Source organism: Pelophylax lessonae, assembly GCF_965119305.1.
Source record: "Pelophylax lessonae genome assembly, chromosome: 13".
Taxonomy (NCBI): Eukaryota; Metazoa; Chordata; class Amphibia; order Anura; family Ranidae; genus Pelophylax; species Pelophylax lessonae.
The window spans coordinates 166,967,780-166,993,082 of record NC_138780.1 but is presented as its reverse complement, the minus strand read 5'-3'; the positions used below and the strand labels follow the sequence as shown (position 1 = coordinate 166,993,082).

The 25,303-nt window shown below is 43.6% G+C and overlaps 1 protein-coding gene across 1 annotated transcript in view; it reads right to left on the bottom strand.

The window, feature by feature from the left end:
* Window positions 1-213: 213 nt before the first annotated feature.
* VRK1 (VRK serine/threonine kinase 1) overlaps window positions 214-25,303 on the bottom strand; it is a gene marked incomplete at its 5' end in the record, with an annotated part of 57,745 nt that continues 32,655 nt past the window's right edge. Inside the window, 2 exons of the mRNA XM_082242828.1 lie at window positions 214-342; window positions 3,785-3,881. Coding sequence (XP_082098954.1) covers window positions 263-342; window positions 3,785-3,881 — 177 coding nt within the window. The 3' untranslated portion in view covers window positions 214-262. The remainder of the gene's footprint in view (window positions 343-3,784; window positions 3,882-25,303) is intronic.

Below are 25,303 nucleotides of genomic sequence, written 5' to 3'. Positions count from 1 at the left end.
TAAGCAGCCTCTGTGCAGGGAAGAGATCAGACAAACCAACACTCACGGGTTTATAAGAATATATTTAGTCAAAGGTTGCAGCCCATCAACCTCCACCCAAAATGAAACATGTCAATGAATATTTTGATTACCTCATTAACACAAAAAAAAAAAAAAAAAAAAAGAAGAAAAACACAAAATATTAAAATGTTTATTCTGAAAAGCTAATAATCCATCAATACTTTCTCCATACAAACATAAAAAACATGTAAAAAACACAATACTATTTCTTTTGGCTGCGTCCACGTCCGCGCCCCCTTGCAGGTGGTTCCGACGGAATTACAACAGACTTTGCAGGGCGACCTGTTCAAAATACATTTCATAAGATAATTTAGGGCCAAGATTTAAAAATAAGCATTCCAGAAGCCTAGATGAGCAACTAATGTAAGAAAAGCTGTTCAACTATACCTTTACAGATAATATATTGTTCTTCCCTACTGAAGTGCAACTTTAATGGCAGAGTTCATCCTCTTGGGAAAATAGTCTATACAGACTATTGAGAGTCCCTCCATGTAGGTTAAAACACACTGTGCAGTTTGGTAAAATGTTTAGGTGCGGACTAGGAAGACAGGCAGGGTGATGATATCGCGATCTTCAATCAGAGAACTCCTTGTATTCACTGAACAAAATACAAGAAGTTCCGAGAATGGCGGCAGTGATGAGTGCACGACCCCCTGCGATTACAATGCACAAGAGGAACCGCTTGGCACAGGGCCCAGAAGATCACTACCATCACTGCAGTTTATCACCAACTACTATAGTGATTTGAAACTTCCACAGCGATTGCGCAGGTATGAGATTTTTATACTTTAAACCTTTGGCTTAAACACACCGTATTTAAACATTCTAACAATTTGTCTTTGTTGATGTGGTGATATGTTAATTTTTAGGACATTGCGGCTTTACAGGGTACATCATACAACATGACTGGATATTCCACAGTGTTTATTAGTGCAGAATATGAATATATATATATATATATAAATACACACACACAGTATCTCACAACAGTGAGTACACCCCTCACATTTTTGTAAATATATATTTTCATGTGACAACACTGAAGAAATGACACTTTGCTACAATGTAAAGTAGTGAGTGTACAGCTTGTATAACAGTGTAAATTTGCTGTCCCCTCAAAACACAACACAGCCATTAAGGCCTAAACTGCTGGCAACAAAAGTGAGTACACCCCTAAGTGAAAATGTCCAAATTGGGCCCAATTAGCCATTTTCCCCTCCCGGTGTCATGTGACTCGTTAGGGTTACCAGGTCTCAGGTATGAATGGGTAGCAGCTGTGTTCAATTTCTCACTCTCTCATACTGGTCACTGGAAGTTTAACATGGCGCCTCATGGCAAAGAACTCTCTGAGAATCTCAAAAAAAGAATTATTGCTCTACATAAAGATGGCCTAGGCTATAAGAAGAGTGCCAAGACCCTGAAACTGAGCTGCAGCACGATGGCCAAGATCATACAGCGGTTTAACAGGACAGGTTTCACTCAGTACAGGCCTCGCCATGGTCGACTAAAAAAGTTAAGACACATCCTCGGCGTCATATCCAGAGGTTGTTTTTAGGAAATAGATGTATAAGTGCTGCCAGCATTGCTGCAGAGGTTGAAGGGGTGGGGGGGTCAGCCTGTTAGTGCTAAGACCATACGCTGCACACTGTATCAAATTGGTCTGCATGGCTGTCGTCCCAGAAGGAAGCCTCTTCTAAAGATGATGCACAAGAAAGCCCATAAAAAAAGTTTGCTGAAGACAAGCAGACTAAGGACATGGATCACTGGAACCATGTATTGTGGTCTGATGAGACCAAGATAAACTTATTTGGTTCAGATGGTCTCACGCGTGTGTGGCAGCAACCAGGTCAGGAGTACAGTAAACCCCCCTCCATTGCGGGGGTTACGTTCCAGACCCAGCCGCGAAAAGTGAAAATCCGCGAAATAGAAAAACCCTATTAAAATGCATTGTAGGCATGTTTTTTTTTTTACCGTCACTGTACGTGTAAAAGCATTAAAGGTCTTTAAACACACTTTTAAAACAATAGAAACTCATTTAAACACATAAAAGATACTGAGAGACATAGCAAGAGCTATGGAAAACACAAAAATATTTCATTATTAATGATTTATATAGTAAAACAACATTACAAAAAAAACGCAATATACCGGGACCGCAAAAACGGAACCGCAATGGAGCGGGGGTTTACTGTACAAAGATAAGCGTGTCTTGCCTACAGTCAAGCATGGTGGTGGGAGTGTCATGGTCTGGGGCTGCATGAGTGCTGCCGGCACTGGGGAGCTACAGTTCATTGAGGGAACCATGAATGCCAACATGTACTGTGACATACTGAAGCAGAGCATGAGCCCCTCCCCTTCGGAGACTAGGCCGCAGGGCAGTATTCCAACATGATAACGACCCCAAACACACCTCCAAGACGACCACTGCCTTGCTAACGAAGCTGAGGGTAAAAGGTGATGGGACTGGCCAAGCAGGTCTCCAGACCTAAACCCTATTGAGCATCTGTGGGGCATCCTCAAATGGAAGGTGGAGAAGCGCAAGGTCTCTAACATCCACCAGCTCGAGGCGTGGAAGAGGACTCCAGTGGCAACCTGTGAAGCTCTGGTGAACTCCATGCCCAAGATGGTTAAGGCATTGCTGGAAAATAGTTGACACTTGACACAAAATATTGACACTTTGGGCCCAAATGGACATTTTCACTTAGGGGTGTACTCACTTTTGTTGCCAGTGGTTTAGGCATTAATGGCTGTGTGTTGAGTTATTTTGAGGGGAAAGCAAATTTACACTGTTATACAAGCTGTATACTCACTACTTTACATTGTAGCAAAGTGTAATTTCTTCAGTGTTGTCACATAAAGAGATAATAAAATATTTACTAAAATGTGTTGTACTCACTTTTGTGAGATACTGTGTATGTAAATGTCCTTCATTTTTTTTTTTTACGATTTTTAGTATATATCTATTTAGTATATACCTTTTATGAATTAGTAATACTTTAATTACATACATTGTTCCATGTTGTAAAATAAGACAATAATATTTAGACCAGCTAGTATGTATAAATTCAGAGATTCCGTGAACTTTACTATGCTTGAGAAAGCAGCATGCATGCCCCATTGCGGCACGGAGCGTACTCTGAAACGCGTTGCATCCTGATCCTCCGGGATATCACTCTGCCAACGCCACGGACTCAGCTCTCATTTCCTATGTGCTTTAGAGTCTGCCTCAACTCCTGGATCAGCCTGCCCTAATGACAGACCATGTTGGACTTTTTACTTTGTATTGTAGCTGCTTTACTCTGAGGCACCTGACACCCCCCCCCTTTTTTTTTTTTTTTTTAAATCAAAGTAAACCTGTGCTTTGCCCAAGCAGGGGAGTGATTGATTGGCCCTGTGTAAGCTCTGACACAACCATCTTGATTCCTACAAGGAGGAATCTCTCTTTGCTACCATAGGTGACAGTGGAGGTGTTAAAACATTTATTTGGACATTTAAGTAAATATCCATGCGTTGCTTGGGCACATCACATGTTTACTTTACTCCTGTTAACGCTTTACTATGCTGGCTACCCCAATAATGTATATGTATACATAAAAACAACTATATGAAACTATCCCACCACACCAAGAATTAGCAGTACAATGGCTATGGAAATAATCAACGTCGTCTGAAACCTATCCTCTCCTGCATTGTATAAAAGATTGATCATTGCCATAGAAATTACCTCTGGGCTGTTTCTTCTTCACCTCTACTGGTGACTTCTCCTCCTCCTCCTCCTCCTCTTCTTCCTCCTCCTCTTCAGACGCCTTGGCTAACTTTCTCTGCAAAAACAGGAAAGGCTTATCTAGTAAGCTACACAAAGCTGCTATAAACAGAACTGAAGTCTTATAATGATATGGCATTCACATCAAACATGGGGGTTGGAGGATCAAAAGACAGAAGAAAGACAAAGCACTATAGGAAAAGGAGTCTAACTTTGTTTAGGATCCTTATTGAAATACATTTTAACATATATGGAATTGAAAAAAACTAAAATGTATAACATAAAAAGCTAGGAGGTGTCTACTAGGCCAGCCACTCAATCAGACACAGGAGCTGAATAAGAGGATTTTTATACTCACTATAAAATACTTTTCTTAGAGTCCACTGGAGGAACAGAGGAAGTGAGGATTAAACACTGGTAGAAAAACTGTAGGCCAGTCCAGTATAACCCATTTTTATACTAGAATGCCTAAGTTTTGAGGAAAAGCAGCACTATAAACTTGAGACCCCCTACACCAGTGTTTCTCAACTCCGGTCCTCAGGGCACACTAACAGGCCAGGTTTGCAAGAAAACTGAAATACATCACAGGTGATGCAATTTGCTGCTCAGTGATTGCAGTATTTTAGTCTGCATCTCCCCAAGTAATACTTAAAATCTGGCCTGTTGGTGTGCCCCGAGGACCGGAGTTGAGAAACCCTGCCCTACACAATAGTGTAAATGAGCGAGGGGACAACGTTTTCAGAAACATAATGAAAAGAGCTGAAACATGACCGTGAATGGTGCCAAACACTAAACAACCCCGGTGTATAGACTATTTTCCTGGGACCGAATGCAGTAGACTGAAGAAACCTGCCTTCCAATTGTCCAAGACTGTAATGTACATGGCTAATGAGGCTGAAATGTATAGCCCAGGGAAGGAACTGGTGTACATCTCCTGCAGCAGCAAAACATCTGGTTCCTACCTGACGGTTGATGTACACCACCACAGCTCTGTGCCCAGCTGAATCCAGAATGGATGCCCCTCCATCCTCCAACAATGCTGAATGAAGAGCCAAATCGCTATAAGCTCCAAGATATTTTTTTAGGCATCAAGAAAGTTGCCCAAGCTTAGGGCAGTCTCAAGGATGAAACCAAAGGAGCAAAGAAACAACAAGGGAAATATCTAGAGTGTCAGAGAGGGAGATTGCTAAAAGGGAAATATCTAGAGTGTCAGAGAGGGAAACTGCTTTTCAGTCTGCTCCTTGGGCTTCGCCCTCTGGAAGTAACATCCTTGGTGAGAAAATCTAGTGCAAGTATGAAAAGACGCTGTCCCTTGAAGGGCTTGCAGATCAAAAACTTTTTACCAGTCCGTTCCACAGTCCAGCACTTTAGCTAAAGTGCCCTGCACATATGCACCGCTAGGAGACTCATGCGAGAAACAAGACACTAGGCTTCCAGTAAACCATCACAGCTGAAACTAAACACCACAGGCATCTGCTCCATGCATTCCACAAGTGTGTTAGTTTTCTTAAGGGATTTAACCCAGTGAAGAATGACCTGGCAAAGTATAGTCACAGAAGGAATGGGGTACAAGGCAGGACCCACAAGAGAACAGTTCTGGAAAGCACCTCCAACCACTTATCAGTAGGGTCCTTTAAAGCAGGTGTATCCTATACCAGAATAGTTGTTGCCCTGTTAAGGTAAGACAGCTGGACCCACATAGGGGATGGCCCACTTCTCAATAAAATCCATAATAGATAAAAGGCTAGCAAATACTTTGGGGAAGTTAACAGCCTATCAGGATGCTTTCAATAACAGTTGTACAAGTCTTAGGAGCCTATATGACCCCAAGCTGGAAGAACACGGGTAGAATAGGCTGATCCTCTAGTTTGAAAAAGTTGTGCATTGCATTAAATAGAACTAAAATGGATTTTTTTTAACTTGGGATTACAGCAGTAGCCTGCAACTAAGCTCATCTGACAGGGATTTAAGCAATGCAGAATCAGACAGCTTTTGCAGTGGGTTTAGAAGCTGCCAAGGTTGCAGGTAAATCAAACACGGAATCTGCAGGGGAAGGAGCGCATTTACGGCTTCTGCAATCAGAGTTATCAAATAAATTAGGTCCTAAAATCCTACATGGCAGTAGTGAAAAAACTAGAGGGCAGGACCTAGCCACACAAGGGGACTTTAAAGACAGGATAGACTAACAGCAAAAGACATGACTCCAGGTCGCAGGCATCAGCAGCACAGGTAGGTAGTTCTCGACCCCTTAGTGAACGACTCCTTTTCTCCTGTGTCTGGTATCAGATATATTGTGACTGCAAAGCAGATGCACAATGCGCAATCACAGGGTAAGGAGCAAGGCCTCAAGTACACACAATCCCCTACAACTACTAATAGGTGAAGATCAAGGACCAGAAGGTTGAGTGCCAGGAGAATACCAAAGTTACTGTTGGCAGGGTGCAGGAAGAGACTAATTTCCCCTGACCAGAAGGTTGAGTGCCAGGAGAATACCAAAGTTACTGTTGGCGGGGTGCAAGAAGAGACTAATTCCCCACGAGGCTTTTTGCAACAGATGCAGCTAGGGCTAGGGCTCTCCCAGGCAACGCACCTAGGCTAGTCCTGACGCGAATACTACACTACCAGGAAAGAGAAAATCTTAAGGCTAGCAAGGGAGAAGTACACTATAAAATTAAAATGGCACCAGAGTCTCATTTTATCCCAATTTCCCGGCTGAGGTGCAAAAGAAGTGGACCAAATTCCAAGGATGTCAAGCAACGTCTCCAATGCCTTAATTTGCCATATGCAATGTTATACCCTGCACGGCTGCAGATTACAGAGGTCAGGCGCACTTCAACTTAGCCAGGGAAGCTGCAGACTGGCTGGATGCCAATGAGCCCTCTCTTTGAGCCATGGACTAAGAACACTGAAACCTGAGACCGTTTTCTTGTTCTTCCTTTATGAACAGGCGCATACCTTTGATTTGGTGGTTCTGAAGGGTGCGGCACTTTTACCGGAGTCACTAAATTGTTGCTATGTTTACCAATAAGCTCAAATGCAGGTACCCCCTCTCGGGATTGTGAAATGCTCTCTGCGATATGCCTCACCAGCAAATGTGAATGCACATGATAGATAACCGTTGGAAAGCTTTGCCTGAAAGGCACCACTGCAAGTTATGGTTTTGTTTAACCACTTTACCACCGGAGGATTTTGCTGTGTTACATCCAGGCCACTTTTTGCGATTCGGCATTGTGCGACTTTAACTGACAATTGCGCGGTCGTGCAACGTCGTACCCAAAAGAAACGTCCTTTTTTTCCCCACAAACAGAGCTTTCTTTTGGTGGTATTTGATCACCTGTCCGATTTTTACTTTTTGCGCTATAAACAAAAAAAAAAAAAAAAAAAGAGAGTAAATTTTGAAAAACACAATATTTTTCACATTTTTTTTATATGAAATTCCCCCCCAAAAATATAAAAATCAAAATTTTTTTACATTTTTGGCTAATTTATTTTCTGCTACCTATGTTTGTTAAAAAAAAAAAAATCACAATAAGCGTATTTTGATTGGTTTGCGCAAAAGTTATTGCGTTTACTAAGGGAAAGATTTCTGTCATTTTTGGTGTTTTTTTTTTTTAACGAGTAATGGCGGCGATCTGCAATTTTTTTTGCGGGACTGCGACATTGCGGCGGACAGATCGGACCCTTGACTGACAGTGGTTAACTGATACCCATAGCTGGGAAGAATGGTCTCTCAACCCTCTCGGCTGGGTTTTTCCTAAGTTAATCTTTTGCATTTTTCATGAGACTACTTGTTTTCTGCACTTCTGGTGTTATCTTGTTCATCTACAATACTTACTAGGCCTAAGCAGATACTTTAGTAGTAGTATGAGATGCATCTCACTTGCCACATGGCATAAGATAATATAGATATTTCATTTTTATTCTGTATTCCAATTTTTTTTAAACATGTGACCAGCAGCAGAGGTCTACAAGCTCCTCCTGCTTATGTTTCCCTACAGACAGGCTGAGAAAGATCTGGGTCATGTGACAGCTTAGGAAAAAGGTACTTAGATTTTTTTAATTTATTTTTTATTAAAATAATTACAGTGCTATAATCCACACACAGAAATAGAGGGAACAATGTAAAATAAACAGTGTGTGTTTAGTATCACTCAAAGAACAAGAAAGAAATCTGTTAATTTCGCATGCCATATACTAAAATGTTGCCTTCATAACACTCATGATTAAACATACAGTATATTTCTGACTAAATCCCAAAATACTACAACTGAGATTTACCTACTAATATCCTTGCTCATTACCCTATCCCATGTACAAAAGCAAGGTTTCTTTCCACCAAATCTCTAGACAATAAGTAGGTATAAAATCCAAAATTCTCCCTCAAACCCACCTCTTTGAAATTGCCTATCCACTGTGTTCTTTACCCCATTCATCTTCTATTATGTCCATTGTTTTCACATCAATTTGCCTGAAAGCTCATTAAGGCAGGACCCTTTTCCTATTCTGTGTCCCATTTCTGTACGTTTTGTTTGGTGTTCCTAACCTTCACCCCATTATTTGATGTACACAGCAGCATAATAGGCATTTACTAAAGAAATACAAAAAGATATGGTCTTTTTTTATTTTTTATATATTTTTAGTGAGAGCTCTAGTGTACATTAATTGCAGACGCAATCAATAATTAGCATGCACATAATTCAGAGTTCATACCCCCCAGGTATATTTACAGTTCTGCTCTTCCTTGACAATGCTCTTGTCGGACAATTATATGAAATTACAATTGTACTTCCCTACGGTCTGGAGCTTTGATGCTAAGAATGCAGCTGTATGGCTACAATGCTGATGGGGATAAAAGGTGAGGGGGTGGATAGTGCAATCCATTTCTCATTGAAGGAGCACCGCTTTCAGATTACCATCTAAACCCTGCTGGGCTGAACAGATTGGTTTGATAATTACATACAATAACGGCAATGGGCAGGTAACCCTCAGCTGGCACAGAACAGCTCCCCCGTGGGAACTCCCATATGCAAACTGCATTGATGGAGTGCATTAGGTACATCTTCTCTGCCGCTGCAAAGGCCTGATTATCGCCAGCTAGGACTTCAAGGTTAGCATGTCAGCAGATTTGTGATGCATTAGGCAGGAATACACACAGACACTTTTCATTCGGACCAGAAATACAGACAGCAGATCTCATTACCTGACTGCTTATGCTGCCGTTATGCACAGGCAGAATGGAAACCTGGAAAATTATAATGTTTTTAGGCTTTTTCAAAAAGATTTTATAGAATGCTTAAAATGAAAGGTTCATTTCTGCGTTATTCATTACATTTTCAAGACAATCGTAAGATAACTGATGCAGTAAAACTGAGAAATTCTAAAACCTCATGCAAATCCTCTTAAAAGCAATGACTACTTAAAATAAAAAAAAAAGTTTTAGCCATGTGATAAAAATTTCATATAAAGATGGTATATGCATTCGTAACTAACATAGTACAATGAGGGATGGTGGGGGCGTGGACTGCAGAAAGGATATCACAAGTAATAGTGCCACATATGCAAAAGTGACTGTATAATTTAGGAAATAGCCAGGAAAGCGTTCTCAATAGGGTGAAAGACCCGATTGCTGCCCAGCAGCCAAGAGTATATAAAGCTGGCCATAGATGATTTGTAGGGCTGCAACGATTATTTTGATTTCAATAATCAGATAAAAACCTCCCAAAAAAAAAAAAAAAAGTTTGGTGTATAATTTGGTTAATATATAAAGTTTAAAAAAAGTAAATTCTTGAATATCTATATGCAGTAGTAAATAGAAATAACCAGCTAAACAGTTGGGAACAAACTAATCCACTCTAGAATAGAGATAGCATAGAGCTAAAATCTTTTTTTTTTTTTTAATGTTCTTTCTTTAAATAAAAATGTTGATCTTGGACTCTGATATGTACCCGATTCAACCTCGAATAGTGTGTGTGGTGTATAATTATATATATATATATTTTAGGGCTGCGCATCTTCACTCGTCTCATGATTCGATTAAGATTACCAAGGCAACGATTAGTTTTGATTCCGCAATGCATCACGATTACTGCCCAATGCCCAGCCCACTGGCCAATTGTTTTCAAAAAGGTGAAAGTATCATCGCGACTAAGTGTGGAATCGCACACTAGTGTACAATATAATACTCGCAGCAGGTATATCAAAATGTGTGAATCACTGCACATAGAAGGATCATAAATAGTGTTGAGCGAACACGGACTGTATTATTCGTGTTCGTACCGAATAATTGGATTTTTTGTACCCGAACACGGACACGGACACTTTACTGTATGTTCGGGTAAAAATCCGTGTTCGGTCGTTTTATTTCCGGGTTTTGCATGCTTTGGCGCTCTTTTCATGGCGGGCTTTCAACAGCCAATCAACAATCGTTTAACTGGTGTGCCTTAAGCCATCCCAGCCATGCCTGCAAATGTCTCAGTAGCTGTGATTGGCCGTCTGAAGCATGTGACCAAGTCTTTATAAGTTCGAGGCAGCCGCAGCGGCGTCATTATGCTGCTTAGATTCAGGGACAGAGCACACATCAACGTGCTGGCTGCTGATTAGGGAAAGATAGGCAGGAAAAAACCATTTGTGTCCGGATAGAATTGAGGGACAGGTCGGAGTGTTTAGGCAGGGCGAGTTGTAGGCATTTTAGGGATAGAGTCTGCTGAATTATATAGGGTCAGTGTCTTCTACAAACTACAATCGATATTGCTGTGTGGGGGGTGGGGTCTGCACTCAATCCTGATCTACGATCTCTTCTCAATCCTGTTAGGGACAGAGTCTGCTGAATTTTAGGGAAACTGTGTTCTACAAACTACAATCGATATTGCTGTGTGGTGTGGGATTGGAGATAGGCAGGTGTCAGTGATCCACATCCATTTTTCTGTGTGTGAGCTGCAGTGAACACAATCTTTTTGGGCTGCAGTGAACACAATCTTTTTGGGCTGCAGTGAACACAATCTTTTTGGGCTGCAGTGAACACAATCTTTTTGGGCTGCAGTGAACACAATCTTTTTGGGGTGCAGTGAACAAAATCTTTTTGGGGTGCAGTGAACACAATCCTTTTTGGTGTGCAGTGAACACAATCTTTGTGGGGTGCAGTGAACAAAATCCTTTGTGGGGTGCAGTGAACACAATCTTTTTGGGGTGCAGTGAACAAAATCCTTTTTGGGGTGCAGTGAACAACATCCTTTTTGGGGTGCAGTGAACACAATCTTTTTGGGGTGCAGTGAACAAAATCCTTTGTGGGGTGCAGTGAACACAATCTTTTTGGGGTGCAGTGAACACAATCTTTTTGGGGTGCAGTGAACAAAATCCTTTTTGGGGTGCAGTGAACAAAATCATTTTTGGGGTGCAGTGAACACAATCATTTTTGGGGTGCAGTGAACACAATCTTTTTGGGGTGCAGTGAACACAATCTTTGTGGGGTGCAGTGAACACAATCTTTTTGGGGTGGAGTGAACAACATCCTTTTTGGGGTGCAGTGAACAACATCCTTTTTGGGGTGCAGTGAACACAATCTTTTTGGGGTGCAGTGAACACAATCTTTGTGGGGTACAGTGAACAGAATCTTTGTGGGGTGCAGTGAACACAATCTTTGGGGGGGTACAGTGAACACAATCTTTGTGAGGTGCAGTGAACACAATCTTTGTGGGGTGCAGTGAACACAATCATTGTGGGGTGCAGTGAACTCAATCTTTGTGGGGTACAGTGAACACAATCTCATACTGAAGGTTTGAGGGTGCTGCCTGTTCCATACTCCCCCTACTCCTCATCTAGCCTTTTAGGGGTACAAACAATAGTAATTGGGGCCTAGTGTGGTTGTGTACGTGTGATATACATACACTTTTTTGGGATCATATTTTCTATTCCGCTATTTAATCAAAAACCTTTGGGGATCAGTTAAATTGGGGGATAGTCTGTGTTGGTACGTGTGAGAGAGATCCACCTTTCCAAGTTGTTGGGGTTCATCTCATACTTCTGAAGGTTTGAGGGTGCTGCCTGTTCCATACTCCCCCCTACTCCTAGCCTTTTAGGGGTACAAACAATAGTAATTGGGGCCTAGTGTGGTTGTGTACGTGTGATATACATACACTTTTTTGGGATCATATTTTCTATTCCGCTATTTAATCAAAAACCTTTGGGGATCAGTTAAATTGGGGGATAGTCTGTGTTGGTACGTGTGAGAGAGATCCACCTTTCCAAGTTGTTGAGGTTCATCTCATACTTCTGAAGGTTTGAGGGTGCTGCCTGTTCCATACTCCCCCTACTCCTAGCCTTTTAGGGGTACAAACAATAGTAATTGGGGCCTAGTGTGGTTGTGTACGTGTGATATACATACACTTTTTTGGGATCATATTTTCTATTCCGCTATTTAATCAAAAACCTTTGGGGATCAGTTAAATTGGGGGATAGTCTGTGTTGGTACGTGTGAGAGAGATCCACCTTTCCAAGTTGTTGGGGTTCATCTCATACTTCTGAAGGTTTGAGGGTGCTGCCTGTTCCATACCCCCCCTACTCCTCATCTAGCCTTTTAGGGGTACAAACAATAGTAATTGGGGCCTAGTGTGGTTGTGTACGTGTGATATACATACACTTTTTTTGGATCATATTTTCTATTCCGCTATTTAATCAAAAACCTTTGGGGATCAGTTAAATTGGGGGATAGTCTGTGTCGGTACGTGTGAGAGAGATCCACCTTTCCAAGTTGTTGGGGTTCATCTCATACTTCTGAAGGTTTGAGGGTGCTGCCTGTTCCATACTCCCCCTACTCCTCATCTAGCCTTTTAGGGGTACAAACAATAGTAATTGGGGCCTAGTGTGGTTGTGTACGTGTGATATACATACACTTTTTTTGGATCATATTTTCTATTCCGCTATTTAATCAAAAACCTTTGGGGATCAGTTAAATTGGGGGATAGTCTGTGTTGGTACGTGTGAGAGAGATCCACCTTTCCAAGTTGTTGGGGTTCATCTCATACTTCTGAAGGTTTGAGGGTGCTGCCTGTTCCATACTCCCCCTACTCCTAGCCTTTTAGGGGTACAAACAATAGTAATTGGGGCCTAGTGTGGTTGTGTACGTGTGATATACATACACTTTTTTGGGATCATATTTTCTATTCCGCTATTTAATCAAAAACCTTTGGGGATCAGTTAAATTGGGGGATAGTCTGTGTTGGTACGTGTGAGAGAGATCCACCTTTCCAAGTTGTTGGGGTTCATCTCATACTTCTGAAGGTTTGAGGGTGCTGCCTGTTCCATACCCCCCCTACTCCTCATCTAGCCTTTTAGGGGTACAAACAATAGTAATTGGGGCCTAGTGTGGTTGTGTACGTGTGATATACATACACTTTTTTTGGATCATATTTTCTATTCCGCTATTTAATCAAAAACCTTTGGGGATCAGTTAAATTGGGGGATAGTCTGTGTCGGTACGTGTGAGAGAGATCCACCTTTCCAAGTTGTTGGGGTTCATCTCATACTTCTGAAGGTTTGAGGGTGCTGCCTGTTCCATACTCCCCCTACTCCTCATCTAGCCTTTTAGGGGTACAAACAATAGTAATTGGGGCCTAGTGTGGTTGTGTACGTGTGATATACATACACTTTTTTTGGATCACATTTTCTATTCCGCTATTTAATCAAAAACCTTTGGGGATCAGTTAAATTGGGGGATAGTCTGTGTTGGTACGTGTGAGAGAGATCCACCTTTCCAAGTTGTTGGGGTTCATCTCATACTTCTGAAGGTTTGAGGGTGCTGCCTGTTCCATACTCCCCCTACTCCTCATCTAGCCTTTTAGGGGTACAAACAATAGTAATTGGGGCCCAGTGTGGTTGTGTATGTGTGATATACATACACTTTTTTGGGATCATATTTTCTATTCCGCTATTTAATCAAAAACCTTTGGGGATCAGTTAAATTGGGGATAGTCTGTGTCGGTACGTGTGAGAGAGATCCACCTTTCCAAGTTGTTGGGGTTCATCTCATACTTCTGAAGGTTTGAGGGTGCTGCCTGTTCCATACTCCCCCTACTCCTAGCCTTTTAGGGGTACAAACAATAGTAATTGGGGCCTAGTGTGGTTGTGTACGTGTGATATACATACACTTTTTTGGGATCATATTTTCTATTCCGCTATTTAATCAAAAACCTTTGGGGATCAGTTAAATTGGGGGATAGTCTGTGTTGGTACGTGTGAGAGAGATCCACCTTTCCAAGTTGTTGAGGTTCATCTCATACTTCTGAAGGTTTGAGGGTGCTGCCTGTTCCATACTCCCCCTACTCCTAGCCTTTTAGGGGTACAAACAATAGTAATTGGGGCCTAGTGTGGTTGTGTACGTGTGATATACATACACTTTTTTGGGATCATATTTTCTATTCCGCTATTTAATCAAAAACCTTTGGGGATCAGTTAAATTGGGGGATAGTCTGTGTTGGTACGTGTGAGAGAGATCCACCTTTCCAAGTTGTTGGGGTTCATCTCATACTTCTGAAGGTTTGAGGGTGCTGCCTGTTCCATACCCCCCCTACTCCTCATCTAGCCTTTTAGGGGTACAAACAATAGTAATTGGGGCCTAGTGTGGTTGTGTACGTGTGATATACATACACTTTTTTTGGATCATATTTTCTATTCCGCTATTTAATCAAAAACCTTTGGGGATCAGTTAAATTGGGGGATAGTCTGTGTCGGTACGTGTGAGAGAGATCCACCTTTCCAAGTTGTTGGGGTTCATCTCATACTTCTGAAGGTTTGAGGGTGCTGCCTGTTCCATACTCCCCCTACTCCTCATCTAGCCTTTTAGGGGTACAAACAATAGTAATTGGGGCCTAGTGTGGTTGTGTACGTGTGATATACATACACTTTTTTTGGATCATATTTTCTATTCCGCTATTTAATCAAAAACCTTTGGGGATCAGTTAAATTGGGGGATAGTCTGTGTTGGTACGTGTGAGAGAGATCCACCTTTCCAAGTTGTTGGGGTTCATCTCATACTTCTGAAGGTTTGAGGGTGCTGCCTGTTCCATACTCCCCCTACTCCTAGCCTTTTAGGGGTACAAACAATAGTAATTGGGGCCTAGTGTGGTTGTGTACGTGTGATATACATACACTTTTTTGGGATCATATTTTCTATTCCGCTATTTAATCAAAAACCTTTGGGGATCAGTTAAATTGGGGGATAGTCTGTGTTGGTACGTGTGAGAGAGATCCACCTTTCCAAGTTGTTGGGGTTCATCTCATACTTCTGAAGGTTTGAGGGTGCTGCCTGTTCCATACTCCCCCTACTCCTCATCTAGCCTTTTAGGGGTACAAACAATAGTAATTGGGGCCTAGTGTGGTTGTGTACGTGTGATATACATACACTTTTTTTGGATCATATTTTCTATTCCGCTATTTAATTTAACTGGGCCTCCATGCGAGACCTGTGTGCCTTGTTGCGCTGTTTTGAGTACTCCACCAACATGGCCAGTGGCAATGACGCCGTTCTCAGCTTAACTATCCCACTTCCATGCCTCCTTGAAAAAACAATTCGGGCGATGATGGAAGAGGATGTGGCACAGGATGAGGAGGAGGAGGAGGATGAAGAGGTAACATTTCCAAGGCTTTCAGGGCAGTCATTCGCAAGGGGCTCCGAGGGTGGGTTCCTGCACACGCAAACGCCAGGGACGCAATTGTCCAGCAGGGGCACAGTTCTGGAGGATGAGGAGGATGAGGAGGAGGAGGAGCTGGAGGAGGAGATGGAACCATGTTCACAGCAGGGTGGCACCCAGGCCAGCTCATGGCCATCACTGGTGCGTGGCTGGGGGGATACAGAGGACACGGACGATACACCTCCCACAGAGGACAGCCTTTCGTTGCCTCTGGGCAGCCTGGCACACATGAGCGATTACATGCTGCAGTGTCTCCACAACGACCGCCGAGTTGCCCACATTCTAACTTGTGCTGATTACTGGGTGGCCACGCTGCTGGATCCCCGTTACAAGGACAACGTACCGTCCTTAATTCACTCACTGGAGCGCGATCGCAAGATGCGCGAGTACAAGCGCACGCTGGTAGACGCCATGCTGCTGGCATTCCCATCTGACAGCGGGGCCACAGTGGAAGCACAAGGCAGAGGAGGAGGAGGAGGAGGTCGCCAACGCAACCAGGGCACCGCCAGCACCTCAGAAGGCAGGGTTAGCATGGCCGAAATGTGGAAAAGCTTTGTCAGCACGCCACAACAAACAGCAGCACCAGCAGCTCAGATGGAACGTCTTAGCAGGAGGCAGCATTTTACCAACATGGTGGAGCAGTATGTGTGCACACGCCTACATGTAGTGAATGACGGGTCTGCCCCCTTCAACTTCTGGGTCTCCAAATTGGGCACATGGCTTGAGCTTGCCCTTTACGCCTTGGAGGTGCTGGCGTGCCCTGCAGCCAGTGTATTATCTGAACGGGTATTTAGCACGGCTGGGGGCGTTATAACAGACAAGCGCAGCCGCCTGTCCAGAGACAATGTGGACAAGCTCACGTTCATTAAAATGAACCAGGCATGGATCCCACGGGACTTTTCCGTACCTTATGCAGAATAGCAATGGATACCGACCTTACCCACCCATTGTTCCATTTTTGCTCTTTCTCACTCTTTTGGGGTGTACCCTCATTTAAAATTTTTGAAAAGAAGCAGTGTTGGCTACCTCGTCCTCCTCCTCAGGGCCAGATTAATGTAGGGGCTATTGGAGCTGCAGCTCCAGGCCCCTACCTTTTATATAGGCCCCGGGTTGGCCATATTCACTGTTACCGCTCTTCTGTCACTTGTAAACACAGAAGTCTGGCTTCTATGCTCGCTTCCCCAGGCAGCACCCTCAGAACCTCCCCACACAGCGTGAAGGCCGGACAAGGAGGGACAGTTGGCGATGCATGGATGTGTTTATGGGCTTCAGAGACAGCATCCCATGTTGAATTAGGCATGCATGGCTGCACCCTTCCTCCTCTGGGTGCATGGCAAGGCACGGCCCTTAAGGCCCTTCAAAATCCTCAGCACCAAGCCCATGATGCTGTTAATCCGGCCCTGGTCCTCCTCCACCGCCGCTTCCACCTACACCGCCCATAGGTGTGCGCAGCCTATTGCATTAAGGTGTGCACCCCAAAGTTGAAATACACATGCATGTGTTTGCCAGCAGGGAGAGTAATGTATCGGGGCCATGTACCTGTAGGCAAGGAGAAATAGAGCAGAGCAGGTCCCAGGGAGATCTTTCCCATCTCCTCACTGGCAATGCTATGTGCCCTAGGTGATTAGGGTGTGCCCAGGCACACCCAGCACACCCTGTGCGCACGCCTATGTCACCGCTAGGCTTGTGACGGTATCAGATTTTCATGCTGCGATTAATTGATTAAGGTTTTGCCACGGTATACGGTATTATCACGGTATTCTATTATTAAATTTAAATTATTAAATTTCCACCTCACTTCAATTTCATTGCTGAATTTAGGGGCTTTGGTTCACTTATGCACATTATTATATAGTCAGTCAGTACAGACTCTGTGAACCAGGCCTAAAATAGGTCATCAAGCAGTGTCTGGCCTAACTGGTGATAACTGGTTCTGGCGCTCGGCTCCGATCCGATGGCCTGGTCATTAAGAGGGCAAATCCTTGTGGTCAAGAAGTGGTTAAACCTGAAGGAGGTGTTGTTTATAAATTACTTTACTATTGCTTTAGGCCTGGTTCACATGTATGCGGGTTGGTGGTTCACATTTGCACAGGCATAGCAGCCCATTGATTTGAATGGGCTGCTATGCCCTCATTTTCCGCAGAAAAAAGGTGCATGCAGCATTTTTTTAAAATTCAGTGGCCTTGAAATCCATCCTGCTTTTGCACCATGCGACTAACCTGCAGTTCCTGCTCTGGCAAGCTTTCTGCATTTTTTGTATACGTGGGCACGGCATTTAAAAATAAACAGTTTGCGTGTGCAGCAACGGCAGGTAAGTCGCATGGTGCAAAAGAAGGATGGATTTCATGGCCACTGCATTTTTTTAAATTCTGCATGCACCTTTTTTCAGCTGAAAACGCAGGCATAGCAGCTCAAGCCCATTCACATCAATGGGCTGCTATGCCTGTGCAAATGTGGGCCCCCAACCCGCATACATGTGAACCAGGCCTAAAGCAATAGTAAAGTCATTAATTGGTTAAACCTGCAGGAGGACCGGTGTTTTTATCTATTAATGACTTTACTATTGCTTTAGGCCTGGTTCACATGTATGCGGGTTGGGGGCCCACATTTGCACAGGCATAGCAGCCCATTGATGTGAATGGGCTTGAGCTGCTATGCCTGCGTTTTCAGCTGAAAAAAGGTGCATGCAGAATTTAAAAAAATGCAGTGGCCATGAAATCCATCCTTCTTTTGCACCATGCGACTTACCTGCCGTTGCTGCACACGCAAACTGTTTATTTTTAAATGCCGTGCCCACGTATACAAAAAATGCAGAAAGCTTGCCAGAGCAGGAACTGCAGGTTAGTCGCATGGTGCAAAAGCAGGATGGATTTCAAGGCCACTGAATTTAAAAAAAATGCTGCATGCACCTTTTTTCTGCGGAAAATGAGGGCATAGCAGCCCGTTCAAATCAATGGGCTGCTATGCCTGTGCAAATGTGGGCCGCCAACCCGCATACATGTGAACCGCCAACCCGCATACATGTGAACCACCAACCCGCATACATGTGAACCAGGCCTAAAGCAATAGTAAAGTCATTAATAGATAAAAACACCGGTCCTCCTGCAGGTTTAACCACTTCTGGATCGCAAGGATTTGCCCCTTTAAAGACCAGGCCATCGGATCAGAGCGCCAGGACCAGTCATCACCAGGTAGGCCAGACACTGCTTGATGGCTATATAATAATGTAATGTGGGCTGCTAGGCGTGTGTGTGTGTATATATATATTTATTAGAGCTGCACGATTCTGGCCAAAATGAGAATCACGATTTTTTAGCTTGGAATAAAGATCACGATTCTCTCACGATTCTCTGTGTAACAAAAAAAAAAAAAAATTGGGATAACTTTACTGTTACGTTTTTTTTTTTTTTTTTTATTCATTAAAGTCTAATCATTGCGTTTGAAAGACTGCTGCGCAAATACAGTGTGACATAAAATATTACAACAATCGCCATTTTATTCTGTAGGGTCTCTGCTAAAAAAATATATAAAATGTTTGGGGGTTCTAAGTACTTTTCTAGCAAAAAAAAAACTGATTTTAACTTGCAAGCTGCAAGTGTCAGAAAAAGATCCAGTCTTTAAGAGGTTAAACTTCCTTTCTCCCTGGCAGAGGGAAGGAAAAGATACAAATGTAATCATTTTTGTTTATAGTTAGGAGACTTAATGCTGAAAGGTGTTAGCTGAGTGAGTGAATGAGTCATCCAGCTCACTGAAATGTATCAATTCACAAGTCAGGCAGACTTGACAGAGAAACTCGGTATTTTAAAAATGCCACAATAACAATACCGTGGCTATGCAATACCGCGATATATCGAATTACCGAAAACCGGCATATGTCTAGTCACCGCCACATCCACCACCACCTCAACCTCCCTCCTACTCCATATGGGCCTCGTCCTTCAGAGATGAAGAAGAACATTGTTTTATTTTTCTGGTTTTTTTTGTTGTTTTAAGTTATTTCCCTATCCACATTTGTTTGCAGAGCACTTGCCATGCTCTTAATTACGTTTTGCTGCCATTTGCAGCACTCTAGCCCTTTCCTTTGGTGTTTTAGAGCCATTTTAGTGCCTTAAAGTTCGGGTCCCCATTGACTTCAATGGGGTTCGGTGTCCGGGAAAAGTTCGGTAAAAGTCCGGGACACGGACCCGGACTTTTTTTTAAAGTTCGGCCGAACCCGTCGAACACGGACATCTAGGTGTTCGCTCAACCCTAATCATAAATGAATACAGATACAGTGTTACTAACAAATGATGTGCAAAATAAGCAAAAAGTGTGCAAATGTTGCAAATATGTCCTGAATGTGCTAGTACAGTCCTGATGTGAGAAGTACTAGATCAAAGGGTATAAAGGTGCTAATATGACCAAAACCAACAGTGCAATAATCCTATTGTGTATAGATCACCCTGCTACAATATTTTATAATATGATTATACCAAGTGCATACAAATATCAATAAATAATGTGCAATATATAAAGTGCAAAAAAAAAATATATACAGTACAGACCAAAAGTTTGGACACCTTCTCATTCAAAGATTTTCCTTTTTTTTCATGACTATGAAAATTGTAGAGTCACACTTCAAGAGGTAGTCACCTGAAATGGTTTTCACTTCACAGGTGTGCCCTGTCAGGTTTAATAAGTGTGATTTCTTGCCTTATAAATGGGGTTGGGACCATCAGTTGTGTTGTGCAGAAGTCAGGTGGATACACAGCTGATAGTCCTACTGAATAGACTGTTAGAATTTGTATTATGGCAAGAAAAAAGCAGCTAAGTACAGGAAAACGAGTGGCCATCATTACTTTAAGAAATGAAGGTCAGTCAGTCCGAAAAATTGGGAAAACTTTGAAAGTGTCCCCAAGTGCAGTCACAAAAACCATAAAGCGCTACAAAGAAACTGGCTCACATGCGAACCGCCCCAGGAAAGGAAGACCGAGAGTCACCTCTGCTGCAGAGGATAAGTTCACCCGAGTCACCAGCCTCAGAAATCGCAGGTTAACAGCAGCTCAGATTAGAGACCAGGTCAATGGCACACGGCGTTCTAGCAGCAGACACATCTCTAGAACAACTGTTAAGAGGAGACTGTGTGAATCAGGCCTTCATGGTAGAATATCTGTTAGGAAACCACTGCTAAAGAAAGGCAACAAGCAGAAGAGACTTGTTTGGGCTGAAGAACACAAGGAATGGAGATTAGACCAGTGGAAATCTGTGCTTTGGTCTGATGAGTCCAAATTTTAGATCTTTGGTTCCAACCACCGTGTCTTTGTGCGACGCAGAAAAGGTAAACGGATGGACTCTGCATGCCTGGTTCCCACCGTGAAGCATGGAGGAGGAGGTGTGATGGTGTGGGGGTGCTTTGCTGGTGACACTGCTGGGGATTTATTCAAAATTGAAGGCATACTGAACCAGCATGGCTACCACAGCATCTTGCAGCGGCATGCTATTCCATCCGGTTTGCGTTTAGTTGGACCATCATTTATTTTTCAACAGGACAATGATCCCAAACACACCTCCAGGCTGTGTAAGGGCTATTTGACCAAGAAGGAGAGTGATGAGGGTGCTGCGCCAGATGACTTGGCCTCCACAGTCACCGGACCTGAACCCAATCTACATGGTTTGGGGTGAGCTGGACCGCAGAGTGAAGGCAAAAAGGGCCAACAAGTGCTAAGCATCTCTGGGAACTCCTTCAAGACTGTTGGAAGACCATTTCAGGTGACTACCTCTTGAAGTGCGACTACAATTTTCATAGTCATGAAAATAAAGAAAAAACTCTTTGAATGAGAAGGTGTGACTTTTGGTCTGTACTATATTATATATATATATATATATATATATATATATATATATATATATATATATATATATATATATATATATATATATATATATATACACACATACATACATACATACATACATACATATACACACACACACACACACACACACACCACTTAGCAGCAGTAAAATATTAATAAGCAGTAAAATATTAATCATAATCTAAAGTGCATAAGTGTGTAAGCAATATCACTTGGTAAAGTGCATTGAATTACAAACCATAAATCAGATGCTTCAGTGCTCTGTGCAAACAAATCAGTCCTTTTGTTTCCTGTGCTATGCCTTACACCAGTCCTTTAGCACCTGGCTTTCAATAGCCAAGCCGTTAAAGCCAGTGACTGTAAAGCAAGATTGGTCCCCGAGACAGATCTTCCTGAGAGGAAGTTTCCAAGGGACCCCTGCTACCAGCCTTACCAGACCTGCGTACCAAGATCAGCAAGGCCAGTCTGGTGCCACCAGAATTAATGGAATCCCTTCTACCTCCATTCTGGGTAGCAGTCTCGACAGAAGTTGTACTGGAGGAAAGGCTTAATCCGACGATATTCCCCCCCAAGGGGCCACCGGGGCATCTGCCAGAGGATCCCGAGACCTTTACACGAACCTCTTAACCTTCCTTTTGAGACAAGAGGCCAACAGGTCCACATTGGGAGACCCCCACCGAAGTCACAGTTGATGAAAGACTTCCGGGTGAAGAGACCATTCTCCCAGATGCAACGGCTGCCGGCTGAGATAGTCCGCTTGCCAATTCTCTACCCCCGGAATGTGCACAGCAGAGAGGGCTGGAACATATAATTCTGCCCACCTCAAGATACCGGCGACTTTCCAGGCTGCCAGGGCACTCCTTGTGCCCCATTTATGATTGACATATGCCACAGCCATAGCATTGTTCGATTGTATCCTCTTCTTGCGTCCCTGCAGATGATCTGTCCACTTAGACAAAGTCGGATCGCCCAAATCTCCAGGATGTTGATCGGCAGACTGGACTCCTCTCGAGTCCAAACACCTTGGGCCAAGTACATGCCCAAGACACCTCCCCACCCGGAGAGACTGGCACTCAGGGTGATTACAGTCCAATACAGGGGAAGAAAGGATTTTCTCCACACAAAGCGCCGGGGAGCGGAGCCACCATAACAGACTCCCTCAAACCCAGACTCAACAGGATCAGATTGTCCAGTGACAGCGGATCCTTGTTCCATTTAGACAGAATCTCCCATTTAGACAGAATCTCCCTTCGCAGAAGTCTGGTATGGAACTGAGCAAACGGAACCTCAATGGTGGAAACCATCAGTCCCAGCACTTGCATGCAAGTTCTGAGCAACGACCGATGGTTGGACAACAAGAGTTGAACCGCATCCTGTAGCTTCAGAAGTTTGGCCTGAGGAAGAAACACCCGTGCAGAGTTTAGCGTCAGACCCAGGTAATCCAGCTTGGTGGATGGAGTCAACGCAGATTTCTGAAAATTTAGCGTCCATCCGAACTACTGTAGGGTTCGCACAGTAATGTCCAGGTCAGCTGCTAGAGCCGAGGAAGACTACACGCAGAAGCAGATCTTCCAGGTAACCCATTACCGCGATCCCTTTCTGCCGCAGCAAGGCCAGAACTGGGGCTAAAACCTTTGTGCACACCCGAGGCAAGACCAAAAGGTAAAGCCATGAATTGATAGTGCACCTTGCCCACGGCAAAACAAAGAAAATGCTGATGCCCGACAAATTGGAATAAGAGGGTAAGAGTCCTCGAGAGCGATAGAAGCCAGAAGATCCCCTTGAGGAAGAAAAGCTACTACCGTAAATTTCTGATTGCGCACAAAGTGGTTCAGAGCCTTGAGATCAAACATCGGATGAACCTTGCCTTCATTCCTGAGAACTGTAAACAGATTTGAATAAAAACCTTGAAAATGTTCCAATTCTGGAACCGGCACAATGACTCCTTGTGCTAACAGGAGCTGCACAGCCCCGTAGAGGCCCTGTAGCGGATCGTGAGAGTTGGAAGGAAAGAACCTTGCCAGAGGCAAGAACCGAAACTCGATCTTGTAGCCAAACACACCAGTGCCCCCAAAAAGGGGCTAAGGGGGCGTGGGGGAGGGGAAACAGGTGGGGGGAACCTAAGCAGGGGGAACCCTGCTGTGGAGATGGGGGAAAAAAACGTGAGGGGGAGGGAGGACACAGGAGGGGGGCCTACCATCCCTAGGGAGAGCTCGCCACCACCCCAACAATTCCAAAAGGAGGATGGACACTACTCACCACCCCACGGCACCAGGCGGGCACTACTCTCAGCAGCTCGCCGCACCATCTTGGAATGTGGGTGCTGCGGCCTCAGGTAAGCTGCGACTGATCGTGACTGCTGTTGTGACCAGGGCTATGCGACCTCAAGAGGTGTTTCACTCGCCGGCCAGCCCCTGTCCAGAGGGGCTATGTTGCAGTCAACCTAGCGCGGAGCTAATAGTTGGGTGGCACTCGCAGGCCAGACTAGGAAGACCGTAAGGATATCCAGTGCGTTACCCCAGTCCGGCTGTTAATTGTAGTCCACACAGGAACAAAAATAATAAAGAAAAACAAAAGGAAAGAATGCCATAAATGCAGATCCCAGCAGAGAGCCAGGTCCTTACACCTGACTAGGCAGAAAAAAACTGAAGTCCTATAGCAGGAAGTGATGGTATACCCTCTGGGACCGCCTCAGGGGTGTAACCATAAAGGTTAAATCCTGAAGAGAGAGCAGCATAAGCCCCAATGGTCTAGAAGACATGGAGCTGTGCCCATCAGTGAACGAAAGAGAAATGTAATTTTTTTGTGAAATACTCCAAAAGGGAAAGTACATCTAAAAAGGGATGCAGATCCTGCCACTCAAAACCCTGCAAGTGTAGCAGCTGATTGATAATTATAAAATCACTTCCATTCACTCTGCACAGACACAAATAGCTATTTCTTCTAGACAAAAGGAACTGCAACAAACTCCTTGCAATGTACATTGATCACTCAGAAGGGAATGTTTTTTTTTCTTCTCTCTAAACAAGCGGAGTTACTCTTTAACCACTTAAGCCCCGGAGGATTTGGCTGCTAAACGACCAGGGGGTATTTTGCGATTCGGCACTGCGTGACTTTAACGGACAATTGCGCGGTCGTGCGACGCTGTACCTAAACGAATTTGGCGTCCTTTTTTTCCCACAAACAGAGCTTTCTTTTGGCGGTATTTGATCACCTGTGCGATTTTTTGATCACGCGCTATAAACAAAAAAAGAGCGTAAATTTTGCAAAAATAGCAATATTTTTCCCTTTTTTTTTTTTATATGAAATTCCCCCCCCCAAAAAATGTAAAAATCAAAATTTTTTAACATTTTCGGCCAATTTGTTTTATGCTACCTATGTTTGGTAAAAAAAAAAAAAAAAAAAAAAAAAAAAAAAAAAAATCGCAAAAAGCGTATTTTGATTGGTTTGCGCAAAAGTTATTGCGTTTACTAAGGGAAAGATTTTTGTCATTTTTGTTGTTTTTTTTTAACGCGTAATGGCGGCGATCTGCGATTTTTTTGCAGTACTGCGACATTGCGGCGGACAGATCGGACCCTTGACTGACATTTTTGACACTTTTGGGGTTACCAGTGACATTTCTACAGTAATCAGTGCTATATATATGCACTGTTACTGTAAAAATACACTGGTAGTGAAGGGGTTAACTTTATTTGAGAGGGAGGGGCTGTGTGTGTCCCTAGGGGCGTGATTCTAACTGTGATTGGCTGTGGCTTCAGCTGTATGCAGAGTGATCAACGGATCTACATAGTAGATCCATATGATCATCTCTCATACAGAGGGGAGAATGACAGGCAGCTTGTTTACACAAGCTGCCTGACTTTCTCCCTCTCCCCCGCCGATCGCAGAGTGGCCGGCGGACATCGGGTCCGCCGGTCACACGCGCGGGGGGTCCGTGACCA